At 45.1% G+C, this 13,655-nt stretch overlaps 1 protein-coding gene across 4 annotated transcripts; it reads left to right on the forward strand.

Moving 5' to 3' along the window:
* The first annotated feature begins 11,385 nt into the window (after positions 1-11,385).
* Positions 11,386-12,411, forward strand: LOC110559943 (cyclin-Y-like). 4 transcript variants are annotated; one of them, XM_021655601.1, is made up of 2 exons: positions 11,386-11,675; positions 11,847-12,411. In XM_021655601.1, exons 1-2 carry the CDS (start codon positions 11,386-11,388, stop codon positions 12,409-12,411), a joined length of 855 nt encoding a protein of 284 aa, XP_021511276.1. The 4 variants fall into 4 exon arrangements, with proteins under 4 accessions (XP_021511276.1, XP_021511274.1, XP_021511275.1 ...); XM_021655599.1 differs by having other exon boundaries at positions 11,386-11,552; positions 11,619-12,411; XM_021655600.1 differs by having other exon boundaries at positions 11,386-11,539; positions 11,615-12,411.
* Positions 12,412-13,655: the final 1,244 nt, after the last annotated feature.

A 13,655-nucleotide genomic window follows, 5' to 3' on the forward strand; every position in this document is an offset into this window, starting at 1 on the left:
TTTGTCAATCCCTTTTCATTCATCCATGAATAGGTGAAAGGGCTTAACAATGTCTGGCAACCCCAAGGCTGGTGCTGACAGCAGGGCCTGCTTTAACTTACAAAAGCCCATCGCTGTTCCGAGGTCCAATTAAAGTTCTCAGTCTCTTTTATGACTTAATAAAAGGGCTTAACTGTTTCTGCTAAGCCTGGGATCCAGAGTCTGCAGAATCCCACTGACACTAGGAACTCTCTTACCTGGCGATGACTGATTGGAACTGGAATGCTGATGACAGTCTCTTTTCTGGCCTTGGAGAGCCAGCGCTGTCCCCCTTTCAAGATGTAGCCAAGGCAGGTCACTCAAGTTCTGCAGAGTTGTGCCTTTTTGGCTAAGGCTCAGTACCCTAGCTCTCAGTCTTCCTGGAATACTCCCCTGCTGCCTGTTAAAAAGCCTAACTCAGATGGCTAACGGCCAGTCCAGGACTTGAGGGAAGTCAAAAGCGGGTGATAGATATTCACCCCATTGGACCTAACCCATATACTTCCTGAGCTCTCTACCACCTGCAAGAGACTGGTGTACCATCCTAGACGCCTTCTTCAGCCTTCCCCTAGTACCCAAAAGCCAGGAATACTTTGCTTTCGAATGGCATGACCAAGAGGCAAGCATCAATGGCATGACCAAGAGGCAAGCTGACTGGGACATGCCTATCCCAAGGATTTAAGAACTCACCCACCTTCTTCGATGAGGCCCTGAATGAGGACTGGACTAATAACCTGGATGTTACCCTTCTCCAGTATATAGATGACCTCTTGGTGGCAGCCAAGAACCAGGCAAGCTGTCTGAAAGGGACCTGGAGGCTCCTACAAGATCATTTCCAAAAGGTTAATAGGTTGTTTTGGGCTTTCAAAAAAAGGAGCATTTAGTGTCCTCCAGTTATAGAGGTCAGCAGTAGCAAAAAGCCAATAATGGTGAGGTTGTTTCCCATGCTCATCTGCTGGCCCATGTTGTCCTATGTGGAAGAACAGTGGAATCTGCCTCCTTCCCCCCAACCTCAGGAGACATGTTGCTCCCATTCCTAGTGCCCTGAGTGGGTCCCCCTCCCAGAATTGGTGCCAGTGCTGGCGCCAATTGTGCTTCATTGCCTGGTGGGGCAGATGGTGCCTGTAAGGCGGTAGGGGCTCCCATGTTCATGGATCAGTAGGATTAACATAGTGAAAATGGCCATCCTGCCAAAAGCAACCTACAGATTCAATGCAGTTCCAGCAAAGTACCGACACAATTCTTAAAGACCTTGAAAAAACAATTATCTCCTTCATATGGAAAAGCAAAAAACCCAGAATTGCTAAGACAAGCCTGTACAGGAACAAATCCCCTGGAGGTATCTATATCCCTGATCTTAAGCTGTACTACAGAGCAATAGTAATAAAAACTGCATGGTACTGGTGTAGAAACAGAATGATGGAACAATGGAATTGAATAGAAGACCCGGAAATAAATCCACACACCTATGGATACTTGATTTTTGACAAAGAAGCCAATACCATACAATGGAAAAAAGACAGCATCTTCAACAAATGGTGCTGGTCTAACTGGATGTCTACATGTAGAAAAATGCAAATAGAGCTGGAGAGGACAGGGTCTCCACAAGGAGAGCAACAGAACAAGAAAATTTGAACACAGGGAACTTCCCAGAGACTCATACTCCAACCAAGGACTATTCATGGAGATAACCCAGAACCCCTGCACAGATGTAGCCCAGGGCAGTTCAGAGTCCAATTGGGTTACATAGTAATGTGAAGAGGGACTGCCTCTGACATAATCTGATTGGCCTGCTCTTTGATCACCTCCCTCTGGCGGGGAGCAGCCTTACCAGGCCATAGTAGAGGACAATGCAGCCACTTCTGATGTGAACTGATAGACTAAGATCAGAAAGGAGAGGAGAACCTCCCCTATTAGTGGACTTGGGGAGTGGCATGCAAGCAGAGGGAGGAGGGAAGGTGGGATTGGGAGGGGAGGAGGGAGGGTCTTATGGGGGGATGCAGAATGAATAAAGTGTAATTGATGAAAAATTAAAAAAAAATGCAAATAGATCCATATTTATCACCCTGCACAAAACTGAAGTTCAAGTGGATCAAAGACTTCAACTTAATACCAGACACACTAAATCTGTTAGAAGAAAAAGTGGGGAAAAGCCTTGAACTCATTGGTACAGGAGACAACTTCCTGAACAGAACACCAATAGCACAGGCTCTAAGATTAAAAAAAAAAATGGGACCTCATGAAACTGAAAAGCTTCTATAAAGCAAAGGTCACTGTCTTCAGAACAAAATAATAGCCTACAGACTGGTAAAGCATCTTCACCAACCCTATATCTGACAGAGGCTAATATCCAGAATATATAAAGAACTCAAGAAGTTAAACAGCAACAAATCAAGAAATCCGTTTAAAAAATGGAGTACAGAGCTAAAAAGAGAATTCCCTATAGAGTAATATCAAATGGCAGAGAAACAGTTAAAGAAATGCTCAACATCCTTACTCATCAGGGAAATGCAAATCAAAATAACCCTGAGATTTCACCTTACACCCATCAGAATGGCTAAGATCAAAAACTTAAGTGACAATACATGCTGGATAGGATGCGGAGAAAGGGGAACCCTCTTCCATTGCTGGTGGGAATGTAAACTTGTACAAACACTTTGAAAACCAATCTGGCACAATTAGGAATAGTGCTACCTCAAGATCCAGCTATACCACTCTTAGGCATATATCCAAAATATGCTCAAGTACACAACAAGGACATTTGTTTAACCATGTTCATAGCAGCTTTATTAGTAATAGCCAGAATTTGGAAACAACCCAGATATCCCTCAATGGAGGAATGGATTCAGAAATTGTGGTATATTTACACAATGGAATACTAATCAGCAATTAAAAACAAGGAAATCATAAAATTTGCAGGCAATGGTGGGAACTAGAAAAGATCATCCTTATTGAGGTATCCCAGAAGCAGAAAGACACACATGGTATATATACTCATAAGTGGATATTAGACATATAAGATAAACATGAAAGCTAAGCAAGAAGGAGGTCCCTGGGTAAAATGATAAATCCTCACTTAGAAAGGCAAATGGGATGAACATTGGAGGAGGGAGAAAACAGGGAACAGGACAGGAGCCTACCACAAAGTGCCTCTGAAAGACTCTATCTAGCAGGCTATCAAGGCAGATGGTGAGACTCATAGACTAATGTTGGGCAAAGTGCTGGAAATCTTATGAAAGAAGGGTGAGATAGTAAGACCTGGAGGGGACAGGAGCTCCACAAGGAGAGCAACAGAACCAAGAAATCTGGGCCCAGGAGTCTTTTCTGAGACTGATACTCGATCATTTATGGAGATAACCTAGAACCTTTGCACAGATGTAGCCCATGGCAGCTCAGCCTCTGAGTGGGTTCCCTAGTAAGAGGAACAGGAACTGTCTCTGACATGAACTCAGTGGCTGGCTGAGAGGGGAGCAGCCTTGCCAGGCCACAGAGGAAGACAATGTAGCCAGTCCTGATGAGACCTGATAGGCTAAGGTCAGATGGAAGGGGAGGAGGACCTCCTCTATCAGTGGACTAGGAGAGGGGCATGGGAGGAGATGAGGAAGGAGAGGGTGGGATTGAGAGGGAATGAGTGAGGGGGCTACGGCTTGGATACAAAGTGAATAAACTGTAATTAATATAAAAAAGAAAAAATAAAGAAAGAAAGAGAAATTATAATACCACACGCATACAAAGAACATATTACCTGGAAACCATTCACCACAGAACTACCTTTGATAGGAAAGAATGGAAAAGCCTGAACACCCTCAGGTGGAAAAGAACGGGTTTGAGGATAGATCTGTAAGGGATGGATGGGGTACTTTATGCTCTGCTTTGCAGTGATCTTCAGTTTTAAGGGAAGAAGAAGCACAGTGGAAGAGGTATGTGTTGAACGAATCTATTTGCTCATGAAAGCAGCAAGATTATATATATAAAATCTTATAATATATAATCTTATATAATACATATATATATAATCTTATATATATATATATGTATTTTTTTCCGACAAATCCAAAAATCCAATATGAATCAGGAGTTACTGAGAGAGGAGGCTGTGAAGGGATAGAAAGAAAAGTCACCCTTCCCGGAATAAATCGGTTTCTGTGGACTGGGTTTTGACACTACGTAGATATTTTATAATGCAGTTAAATTAAACTTTCAAAATGCCATCCTTATAAAAGAAAAGCAGAAGCAGATGAACCTAGCTGTGTTGAGGTTAAGCTTTAACAACACACACTTGTTTCAAATGACATTAAAGTGTGCTAGCTTCAGTATATTACTATGAGGTAGACCTGAAACATGAAGCCTTGGGCTATAAGAATTTTCAGTAGAAAAACAACTTTCATTAATGGTTATTGACACACATCTGAGTATTTTTTTAATAATAAGGCATATTTATAATCAGATTGATGTTTACTAGGGAAGGAAAAAAGTTAGAAATATGATCATAGTTAAGAAAACTCTACAGTCTTGACTTTGAATTTGAAACATCAGAAGAAATTTGTATTTTATCTTAAAAGGACCTAGAAATTTTTAGAGATGTAGCTGATTCTTGTTTGTGAAATGAGAAAGGTTCAAGAGGACTCTGGAAAGTCATAAGACTAGGAGGTGAAGATGTTCTCACAAGCGGTGGAGCTGGATGTGGAGAGCGAAGATGCTGGTTTCTGGTGATGCTCACTCGACAAACAGAAGGGTCCTAACAGGAAAGTGCAAGCAATAAAAATACCTCAAAAACACTCGCTTCTACAGACCATGTTGAGAGTAAAAGTGGGCTGGATAAATGCTAGCGGGTCCTATAATTAAACAGAGCAGAAGCTGATAGACAAAATATGGCAAATTGATAGCAGGATGAGAGCAACCACTTCTGTTTTGTCTTTTGAACTTTTTACAATGCAAGTTGACATTCATAGAGCTCTAAGTTCCACACTCTTTATGTGAGCCTGGTGGGCCTGTGACTTTGGTCTATTACATTCAATACTAGGTCACTGGAACAGTCACTTCTAGGTATCAATCACCATTGTGGACAAAGCCAAAGGAAGATGAAAAGTTCCAGATGACAGACCCAAAATAAATAAGTGGAGACAGATAAATCTCCAGGAGGACTGCAGTTTTGATGACCAGCTATGAGCATATGACTAGCTGCATCTTGAACCAATTAGCTGGGAGCAGCTGACTCCAGAGTTATGAGAGGTCATAACAAATTAACTGGCATTGTTTTAATGTACTAGATGTAGAGATACAAGGTTTATACTGCTTAGAGGTAGCTAACTGCAACATGAAAGAATCTCCATTTTCAAAACAATGTCTTTCTAAGGTAGCAAGGAAATGGTAAGAAGATTTTAGGTATAAACAGTTTAGCTAATAAGTGCAGAAAAGTTCAGGAATAAGAGTACAATCTAAATGGATCTAGGCAATGCCATTACACAAAGTGAAATTTACACAGTTTTTACCTGTTCCTTATGAAACATTCATTGTGTTTACCTTTATTTACCTATGAGGTATGCATAAGCATTTGTATGCTAAGGGGAGCCATGGAGGTCAGATGATAACTTCACAGTCAGTTCTCATTTCTCATTTGTGGTCCTGGGAATTGAATTTATGTCTTTAGGCTTAGGGGTAAAGGTCCTTAATTATTCATCCATGTCTTGGGCACCAATACAACACTCTTTTTAAATAAAAAACAAAACCAAAAACAGAATCTAGTTATCTATGCCTCTACCTACCCTTTTGCATGAAATACAGGGCACTATTTTGCTCTTCAGAAGACTGAGTTTCCAAGCACTCTCCTTAGCTGTAGCCCCACCTTAGAGGAAGGTGTTCGAGCACGGAAGCTACGTTTCTAGCCCCAGGGAAACACACGGACCATGTTGATGATATCATCCTCAAACTCTAGCTATGGGAAATGCTGTGAAAGAAATGGCCTGATCTTTAAACAAGGGTGTTGAGATGAAGACCAGCAATTTAGAAAATAAGTAACCAGCTGCAATAATTGTATCCTTATTCAATCTGACACACCAGCCAAAATGTATATCGATACTCAGTGACTCCAGGCAAATACCGATATTTTAAGTGCAGAGGTGATGTGGCTGTTTTTAAAGAGAAGTTCCAATCCTTTAGGAATACATTCCAAAGTATTTTGCTATGTTATAATTCTTTGATGTAATGTAGGTCACATAGATGAAGGGCGTCAGGTCATGTGTCAGGATGGGAAACAGTGAGGGCAAAGAGACATCTTCCTATTATTCGGCTGTTACACAAGTTTGAACCTTCCCATTATGTAAAGTTTTTAAAAATGCATTTGTATATCTTATCTCTTGAGAAAAATTTATTCCCATTTTATAGTGTCCCCCGTTGACAAACCAGAGCAGCTGACCTTGACCGTAAAGATTCCTACAGGGAATTCTTACAAGGGCCCAGAAAGAAAAGCCTCTTAAGTCTTATGTTTTTCCTTCCTCCAGTGATTTCTATCCAATTATAAAACTAAGTAAGGTGAAAAGTCTAGGCATAAAGACAAAATAAAAGTAGCAAACAAATGAAAACATTGCTTCAGAGCTGAGCAAATTACCAGAGGCAGTATATTGGAACAATGTATTGCTGAGCTCAGTAAAACTAGAGCCTTTTTTCCAGCAATTCTACTAATAAGGAGTGACCTCAGGAAAATTATGTAATTCTGTGGCTTCCTGTTCCTTATCTGTGGAGTAGCCCTTCTGAGCTGTTGTTTCTCTGCAACCCAGGCCAGCCCGTGCCATCTTCTCCAGCCCACTTCCCCTTCATTCCTCTTCCCCTCCTTTCCCGTCCTCTCCCCTCTCCTGTCCTCTCCCCTTACCATTTTCCTGTTCTCCACAATATCATTTCATTACACTGTGTTTGGCTTGGATCTCTTCTCTCTTCTTGCATATTATTTGTTAAAACAAGAATGCAATGTATACATTAGTATACAGTACCTAGAGATGGATTTTGCTGACAGGGATTGTAGAAGACATTCTCCAACAATGCAAAAAAAAAAAAAACAAATAAATCTTATTGACTATGTCAACAATTAGGGGTAGGAGAGTAGTTAATTCATTATTTCTACATATCCAGTCCAGTAACTAGGCTAAACATAAAGTCTTACACACATCAATATTTCAGTCCTTTTTAATGAAAAAAATTACAAATTCCAAATAAATTAGCACTGACATTATACTTCCTTTCTTCAGTGGATTGAAACATTCTAATCAATTCACATGACAGGGAATTTGCACAGGGCGATAATCAGTCTCTGTCTCCTTGTGTGAGTGCTAAAAATGTTTGTGTAGCTTCAGGCACCTACCTTCATCTAGCCCGCACACACACAATTGCCACCATTGAGCGAGACATTAAACTTCCTCTGTCCATGCCTGTGCATTTCATTAAGGTCATCCTTCTTGCCTTTTGTGTGTCCTGTGGCCCTGGTCCACCCCATGAGGTGGGCTGTTCTTCAGTGGGCAGACTTGCCAGGAAGAAATGCTCATGCCTGGACTTGGAGCATTGTCTCTGGTTCAGTAAGTCTGCTCTCGGAGTTGCTTCTGTTCTGTTGGGAGTGCTCCATCATGCTGATGGAGAGCTCTGCTGGTCTTTCTCTGGCGTTAAAATTTGAGGTAGTGCATGTGTTCACAGATCTAACATGATGCCACATTTAGTAACAGGATTGCATAGCCATTACTCCCAAAGTGAGGTAGGCTTCACTTCAGAACAACCTATGGGAGGACTAGGTCCCAAAGACATGGCTGGTTCATGATACCAGTGAGTTGTACAAGTCAGTTCTGATTCCATGGGAGTCTATGGAAAAATCTAGCGAAGAATAACCCGCTCCTTTCCCCAAAGCACACTGAGTAATGAATCAAGCAGGAGCAGATGAGGGCAGGGGTCAACTTCACTTTTATTAGGAGTAAACTTGGAGCATGTGGCCTTGTTCATATTACACCTCAGGGTTAGTCAGGGTTGTGTCCTTAGGACTGTGTCAGACCACATAGCAATTATACTTGTTAACTCCTTTGACTCCCTCTGTCCTGAAGCCCTCAGGGAAAGTTGTAGCTTAACTAGTTGCTGACTGGGCTTCAGAGAGAGCTTAAAAGGGACAGCTAACAGCTAACAGCTGCTAGCGGCTCGTTCTCTCACTCAGAAGAGAGAGGGGGTAAGTGTGCCAGACCTGGCGCCCAGTCTGGTAGTCACCTACCGCTCAGCTTCTGCTGAGGCAGACTGCGCAGCTCAGGGTGAGGCTGCAGTGAGTCCCTCTGCATCCACCTGGAATGGCACTAGGAGTGCGAAGGAAGCATTCACACCAAACTCCCAAGATGTGCTTTTCTCTCAGACCATGAACATTTCAATTGTAACCAGTGTTGTGTCCTACGGACTCAAGAAGGGAAGATGCATCCATATGGGGTTGGCTTCTTTCATCTTGAGGCTGGGCTGACATCCTTAACCTCTGTCCTTTGTAGCTCCTCTGGTGCCCCATGTCACTATAGAATTTGCTTCTACAATTCTCTGAAATATATATGCACATTTCATTAAGCAAATAAACTTTAATGTCAGTTGTATTCTAAAGCTTAAAATATGCTCTGTTCTAGTTCCATTTCTAAATTATGTCCAACGTCATTTTTCCAACAGTCTGTCACAAGCTCTTCAAGGAGATTTAATGACAACAAAAAGAAGAAAGCATAAAATTTTGCTAGTTGTGAGATGCCAAAACCATAGAAAATACCTCAAATTTTTAATATAAAGAACCCTAATGTTATAAAAATCCCAGGGCAAAGCTGAAGTTCAAAGATTAAATCTCCTTTCAAGTGAAAGTCAAAATATATTAAAGTCCAAGTGAGTTAAAGTCTCATATCAAATTATTTCCCCTGTGGAAGTAAATGTTTGAAGTTTGAAACTTGTAAGTTGTAATTAAGACCCAACTCTCTTCCTCAGTCTGTAACTCAGCCTCTGTCAGCAGGATTCTGGATGCCTTCATGGACTTGGTCTTCTAATAGCTGTGTTCCTGAATGTAATCCCCCACAATACATGTATACACATGCACATACACACAAGCATACAACATAATATATGCATACACACATACATACATGAAAACACACAAACATGTAAGCACACACAACACACACATGCACAGAAACAATACATTCATGCACATACATAATACATGCACACACACATGCACCCACAGACATACACACAGGCTCATAAACAGGCACACACATCTATGCATTCACACATACACACAGTTATAGCTCCTGCACTTAAGCCTCTAGAATTTATAGCATCCGTTCTCGGACATAAGTCATCTGAAGGCTCTGTAGAATTTACAAAGGATGAGGTTGCTGAGCACTGGCTTCACATTCACCAAGTTGGCCTATGTGCCCCTCTCTAGTACCTACAGTAACATTAGAGGCAGTATGTTGCCACAGCCACTGTCACCAAAGATTCTGGCTGACATACTTCATTCTGTGTGAGAAGAAGAGATGGGTAATAGCCAGGACAGAGAAATCTCCCAAAATAAAGGAGAGGTTTGCCTGTTGGGGGTAAGGACTATCTCCCCCTATTCACTGCTCTCTGTCTTGGATGGCAGAAGAGCCATTTCTGTCTTTTCATAAAGTTAAGGAATTTGTATTATTAAAAGTTCTAAACATCAAGTGTTAGCTAAGATGCTTTCTAGTTGCCTAGAGGTGTTTTTAGCATCTTTGTATTCCCTTTGCTCCTGGTTCCGAGTGTGGACTCTGCTCCCAGGCCATCCCCTCTATCTTGTAGGCCAGCATGCATTCTGGGCCACCTCAGTGCAGTTCTCCCTAATTTACAGTGGTATTAGCTCTTGGCAGCTTTGGTCCTTGAGACTGTATCCATTTTACTTATAGCTAGCCACATTACAGGCAAATTTCATAAATCCAAGTCTGTATTTGACGTATTTTCTTTTCTTGATCCTGGGGGAAATGTCAAAACAAGAATGAAGGGAGAGGGGAAGGGAAGAATGGAAAAAGGAAAAGAAAGGGAAGTATGATTATAGAAGACCATTTAGACTGGCACTTAGGGTTTAAAGCCCAAGCTCCATTTTTGGCTGACAACCTGGTTACACCGGAAGAGCTCCCCATTCCTCTAAGGGAGAAATTGTACGAAAGGCCTGTCTCTATGAACCACATCTTAGCCACTGCTCCTTCAGAGAGGCTGTTCAGGTTTGGTCCAGTGAGCCGGGACCCACCGCCTGCCACTTGGAGATCTAATTAGTTCCTTGCTAGACGTCCAGCTCCTCAGAATACTGGCTGAGGCTAAGGGCTTCTCCCCAGGCTGCTACCCTTGCTCAGCCCCAGTCACTAAGAAGCAGTTAGTAGTCTGTGGGTCTAGCTGCTTTGCCTGTTGTATCCAGCAAAGTCAAAATGCAGTGCTCTTCGGAACAGCGCAGGCTTCCCACGCCCCAGCAACGAACGTCCCAGCGACGAAAACCCGGCCCCTTCTGCACACAGAAGACGAGATCATATGCGAAACCGTAAATATAATAACATGTATATTGGCTCCATGGACATCTCCCCACCTGTAAGTCTGGACTGTTATGTCACTTGTGTACTCGTCAGAGTTCTTGGCTCACACACAAGGTACTGGGAAACAACAATTCTCAAGTGTTGTTCTCTATGACCAGGTCTAGAAATAAAACAGGGCTACGGATAGAGATGATCAGTTCAGTCTCTGTGACTGGGAACTTGGAGCGCATACGCCTGCCACTTACTCCTTCTTAGAGGCAGATCTCTAAGATCATGGCTGCAACAGCATTGGATAGGATGGAAGTGGGGGCTCCACTCCAGAAAAGCTGAAAATACCCAATTCTTTACGAATTCTGTAGCCATGTCAGTCTAACCCCCTCCCCAGAGAAGACAGAGGAAGAGACTGGTGGGTGCCATGCTCATGAGCTACACTGACAAAGAAGGAAGTGTCTTCCCCTCAGCCCACAGCCATTTCCAACCTTTCTGTTACGTAATAACTTTCTTCCTCTTGCACCTGCTTATAGATGCATATCTCATAGAAAGATGCTCATCGCGGTGGGAGGCGGCCTGCGCGGCGCCGCCCGCCATGGCCGCGGGGGGCTGAGCTCCGCGTGGGGCTGCAGTCGCGAACCGGGGGCCGCTGGCCGCTGGCCGCTGGCCGCCCTAGCCGCCCGCTTGTCGCCGCCGTCCATGGCGAGGCCCCGCCGCCGCGCTCGCTGCTGACCCGGGGCCAGCGCGCCTTCCACCCTCCGCGGGGCGCGGGCCGCCTGCCTCCGCGCCCGAGCCCGAGCCTGCGCCCGCGCCCCGGGGCTAGCGGCCCCGCGCTCGCTCGAACATGGGGAACACGACCTCGTGCTGCCTGTCGGCCAGCCCCAAGCTCCGCGGGAACGCGCACTCGCTCTTGGAGTCCTACCAGCCCGACGCCGACCTCAGCCTCGAGGACAGGGGCTGCAGCCTGCAGCACATCAGAGACCGCGAGAACATCGACGACCTGAACCTGGAGTTCAGTCCTTCAGACCACCCCCGCGCCGGCACCATCTTCCTCAGCAAGTCTCAGACCGACATGAGGGAAAAGCGCAGGAGTCTCTTCATCCACCACCATCGCCTCGGCCAGACCTCCAAGAAGTTCAGCTCCTGCTCCACCATCTTCCTGGACGACAGCACGGTCAGCCAGCCCAACCTCAGGTACACCGTCAGGTGTGTGGCTCTGGCCATATACTACCACATCAAAAACAGGGACCCGGACGGAAGGGTGGTTCTGGATATTTTTGATGAAAACCTCCACCCCCTTTCAAGCTCCGAGGTGCCGCCAGATTACGACAAACAGAACCCGGAGCAGAAGCACATCTACCGCTTCGTGCGGATGCTGTTCAGCGCGGCCCAGCTCACCGCCGAATGCGCCATCGTCAGCCTGGTCTACCTCGAACGGCTGCTGACCTACGCCGAGATCGACATCTGCCCCGCCAACTGGAAGCGCATCGTCCTCGGGGCCATCCTGCTGGCCTCGAAGGTGTGGGACGACCAGGCCGTGTGGAACGTGGACTACTGCCAGATCCTGAAGGACATCACGGTGGAGGACATGAACGAGCTGGAGCGACAGTTCCTCGAGCTGCTGCAGTTCAACATCAACGTCCCGTCCAGCGTGTACGCCAAGTACTACTTCGACCTCCGCTCCCTGGCGGAAGCCAACAACCTGAGCTTCCCCCTGGAGCCCCTAAGCAGGGACCGCGCCCACAAGCTGGAGGCCATTTCCCGTCTCTGCGAGGACAAGTACCGGGACCTGAGGAAACCCATGAGGAGGCGGTCGGCGAGTGCCGACAACCTGAGTCTGCTGCGCTGGTCCCCAGCCATCATCTCCTAGCTGGGTGCCCTCCCGAGTCCCGCAGTTTCGCCTTTTGTTTGAGAAGAGGTGAGCTTGGGTGGGTTTTGTCTGTTTTTCTCCGCGTGCTCCCATCAAGGCTGCCTTCACGCCCGCCCCCAGGCCCGCCTCCACACCGCGGGGTGCACACAGAGGCTCTAAGGGACGTGAGATTAGCGTTCTGGAAATCCGGTGTCAAGCCTTCCGGCCGTCGTGAACAGCATTTCTCTCATGGAGGAAACAGACTCTAATCCTGGAGGAGGAGACGAAGGGAAGCTCTGTTGAGGCAGAGAGCACGTGGCAGCTGGGCTGCTTCTGGGTCCCCTGTCTGGCAGAGCCACACGGTTGGTAGCAGAACTGAATGCACATCCAAGTCAGGATGCGCCACGCTGTGCCTAGGGATCCGTAAGCGCTGTAAGCGTCCTGCATTCCTTCTTGCTGCTCTCTTGGGATTGGGGAGGGCGGGCGTGTTTGCTCGTCTTTATTCTGGTTCGGTTTTGATCCCAAAGAGCAGAGAATATAGTTTGTACCCACCGTGGCACAGACATCCAAATAGTACTGATTGCTTATCTCTGCACCATTTTCGCTAGCTGTCTTCTGAGCGTTCTTCCTCACAAGTTAGATGTGCTGGTTGTGCTTCTACAAGCCTGTTTTATAGGATTCTCTTCCAACAGCAGCAGGATTAACGTGACTGTAGTGCTGAACTAAAAGCATCCCTCTCCTGCCTCCCTCCAAGAACACTATCTAGATTACACACCTGCTTGTGCCTTCCGGTTTTCTTGCATTTGGTGGTTCTTGGTTTTTGGTTTTGTCACCTCCTGTCCTTCCCAGGTTCTCTTTTCCTGCTACTGTGAAGGTGATTACAAAGCTCAGACTTGTGGCTGAAGGGGGAGGTCCTTGGCACAGGCATCTTGGATGGAGAAGCATCTGGGGAAGCCAGGTTTTCCTGACTCCATTGTGAGGAGCCTATGTGCTCCCTGCCTGCTCATTCTTCTACTTCCATGTCCATTGTTGCAAGCAATATTCTTCTTGACTTTTATATGTTTACTTCAAATCAAATTTAGTCTATTTGTATACAATTAAAAAAAATCTAAAATGTAGAAAATGGGGAGTGGGTGGGTAGGTGTGGGTGTCCCAGTGGGGAGATCACTAAAGGAGAATTTCCTGGGGTATTTTTCACAGAGCGATTAAATAAAAACAACAACAACAGCGATAATAATAATAATAATAACACTAACACCTCAACT

Source organism: Meriones unguiculatus, chromosome 17, assembly GCF_030254825.1.
Source record: "Meriones unguiculatus strain TT.TT164.6M chromosome 17, Bangor_MerUng_6.1, whole genome shotgun sequence".
Taxonomy (NCBI): Eukaryota; Metazoa; Chordata; class Mammalia; order Rodentia; family Muridae; genus Meriones; species Meriones unguiculatus.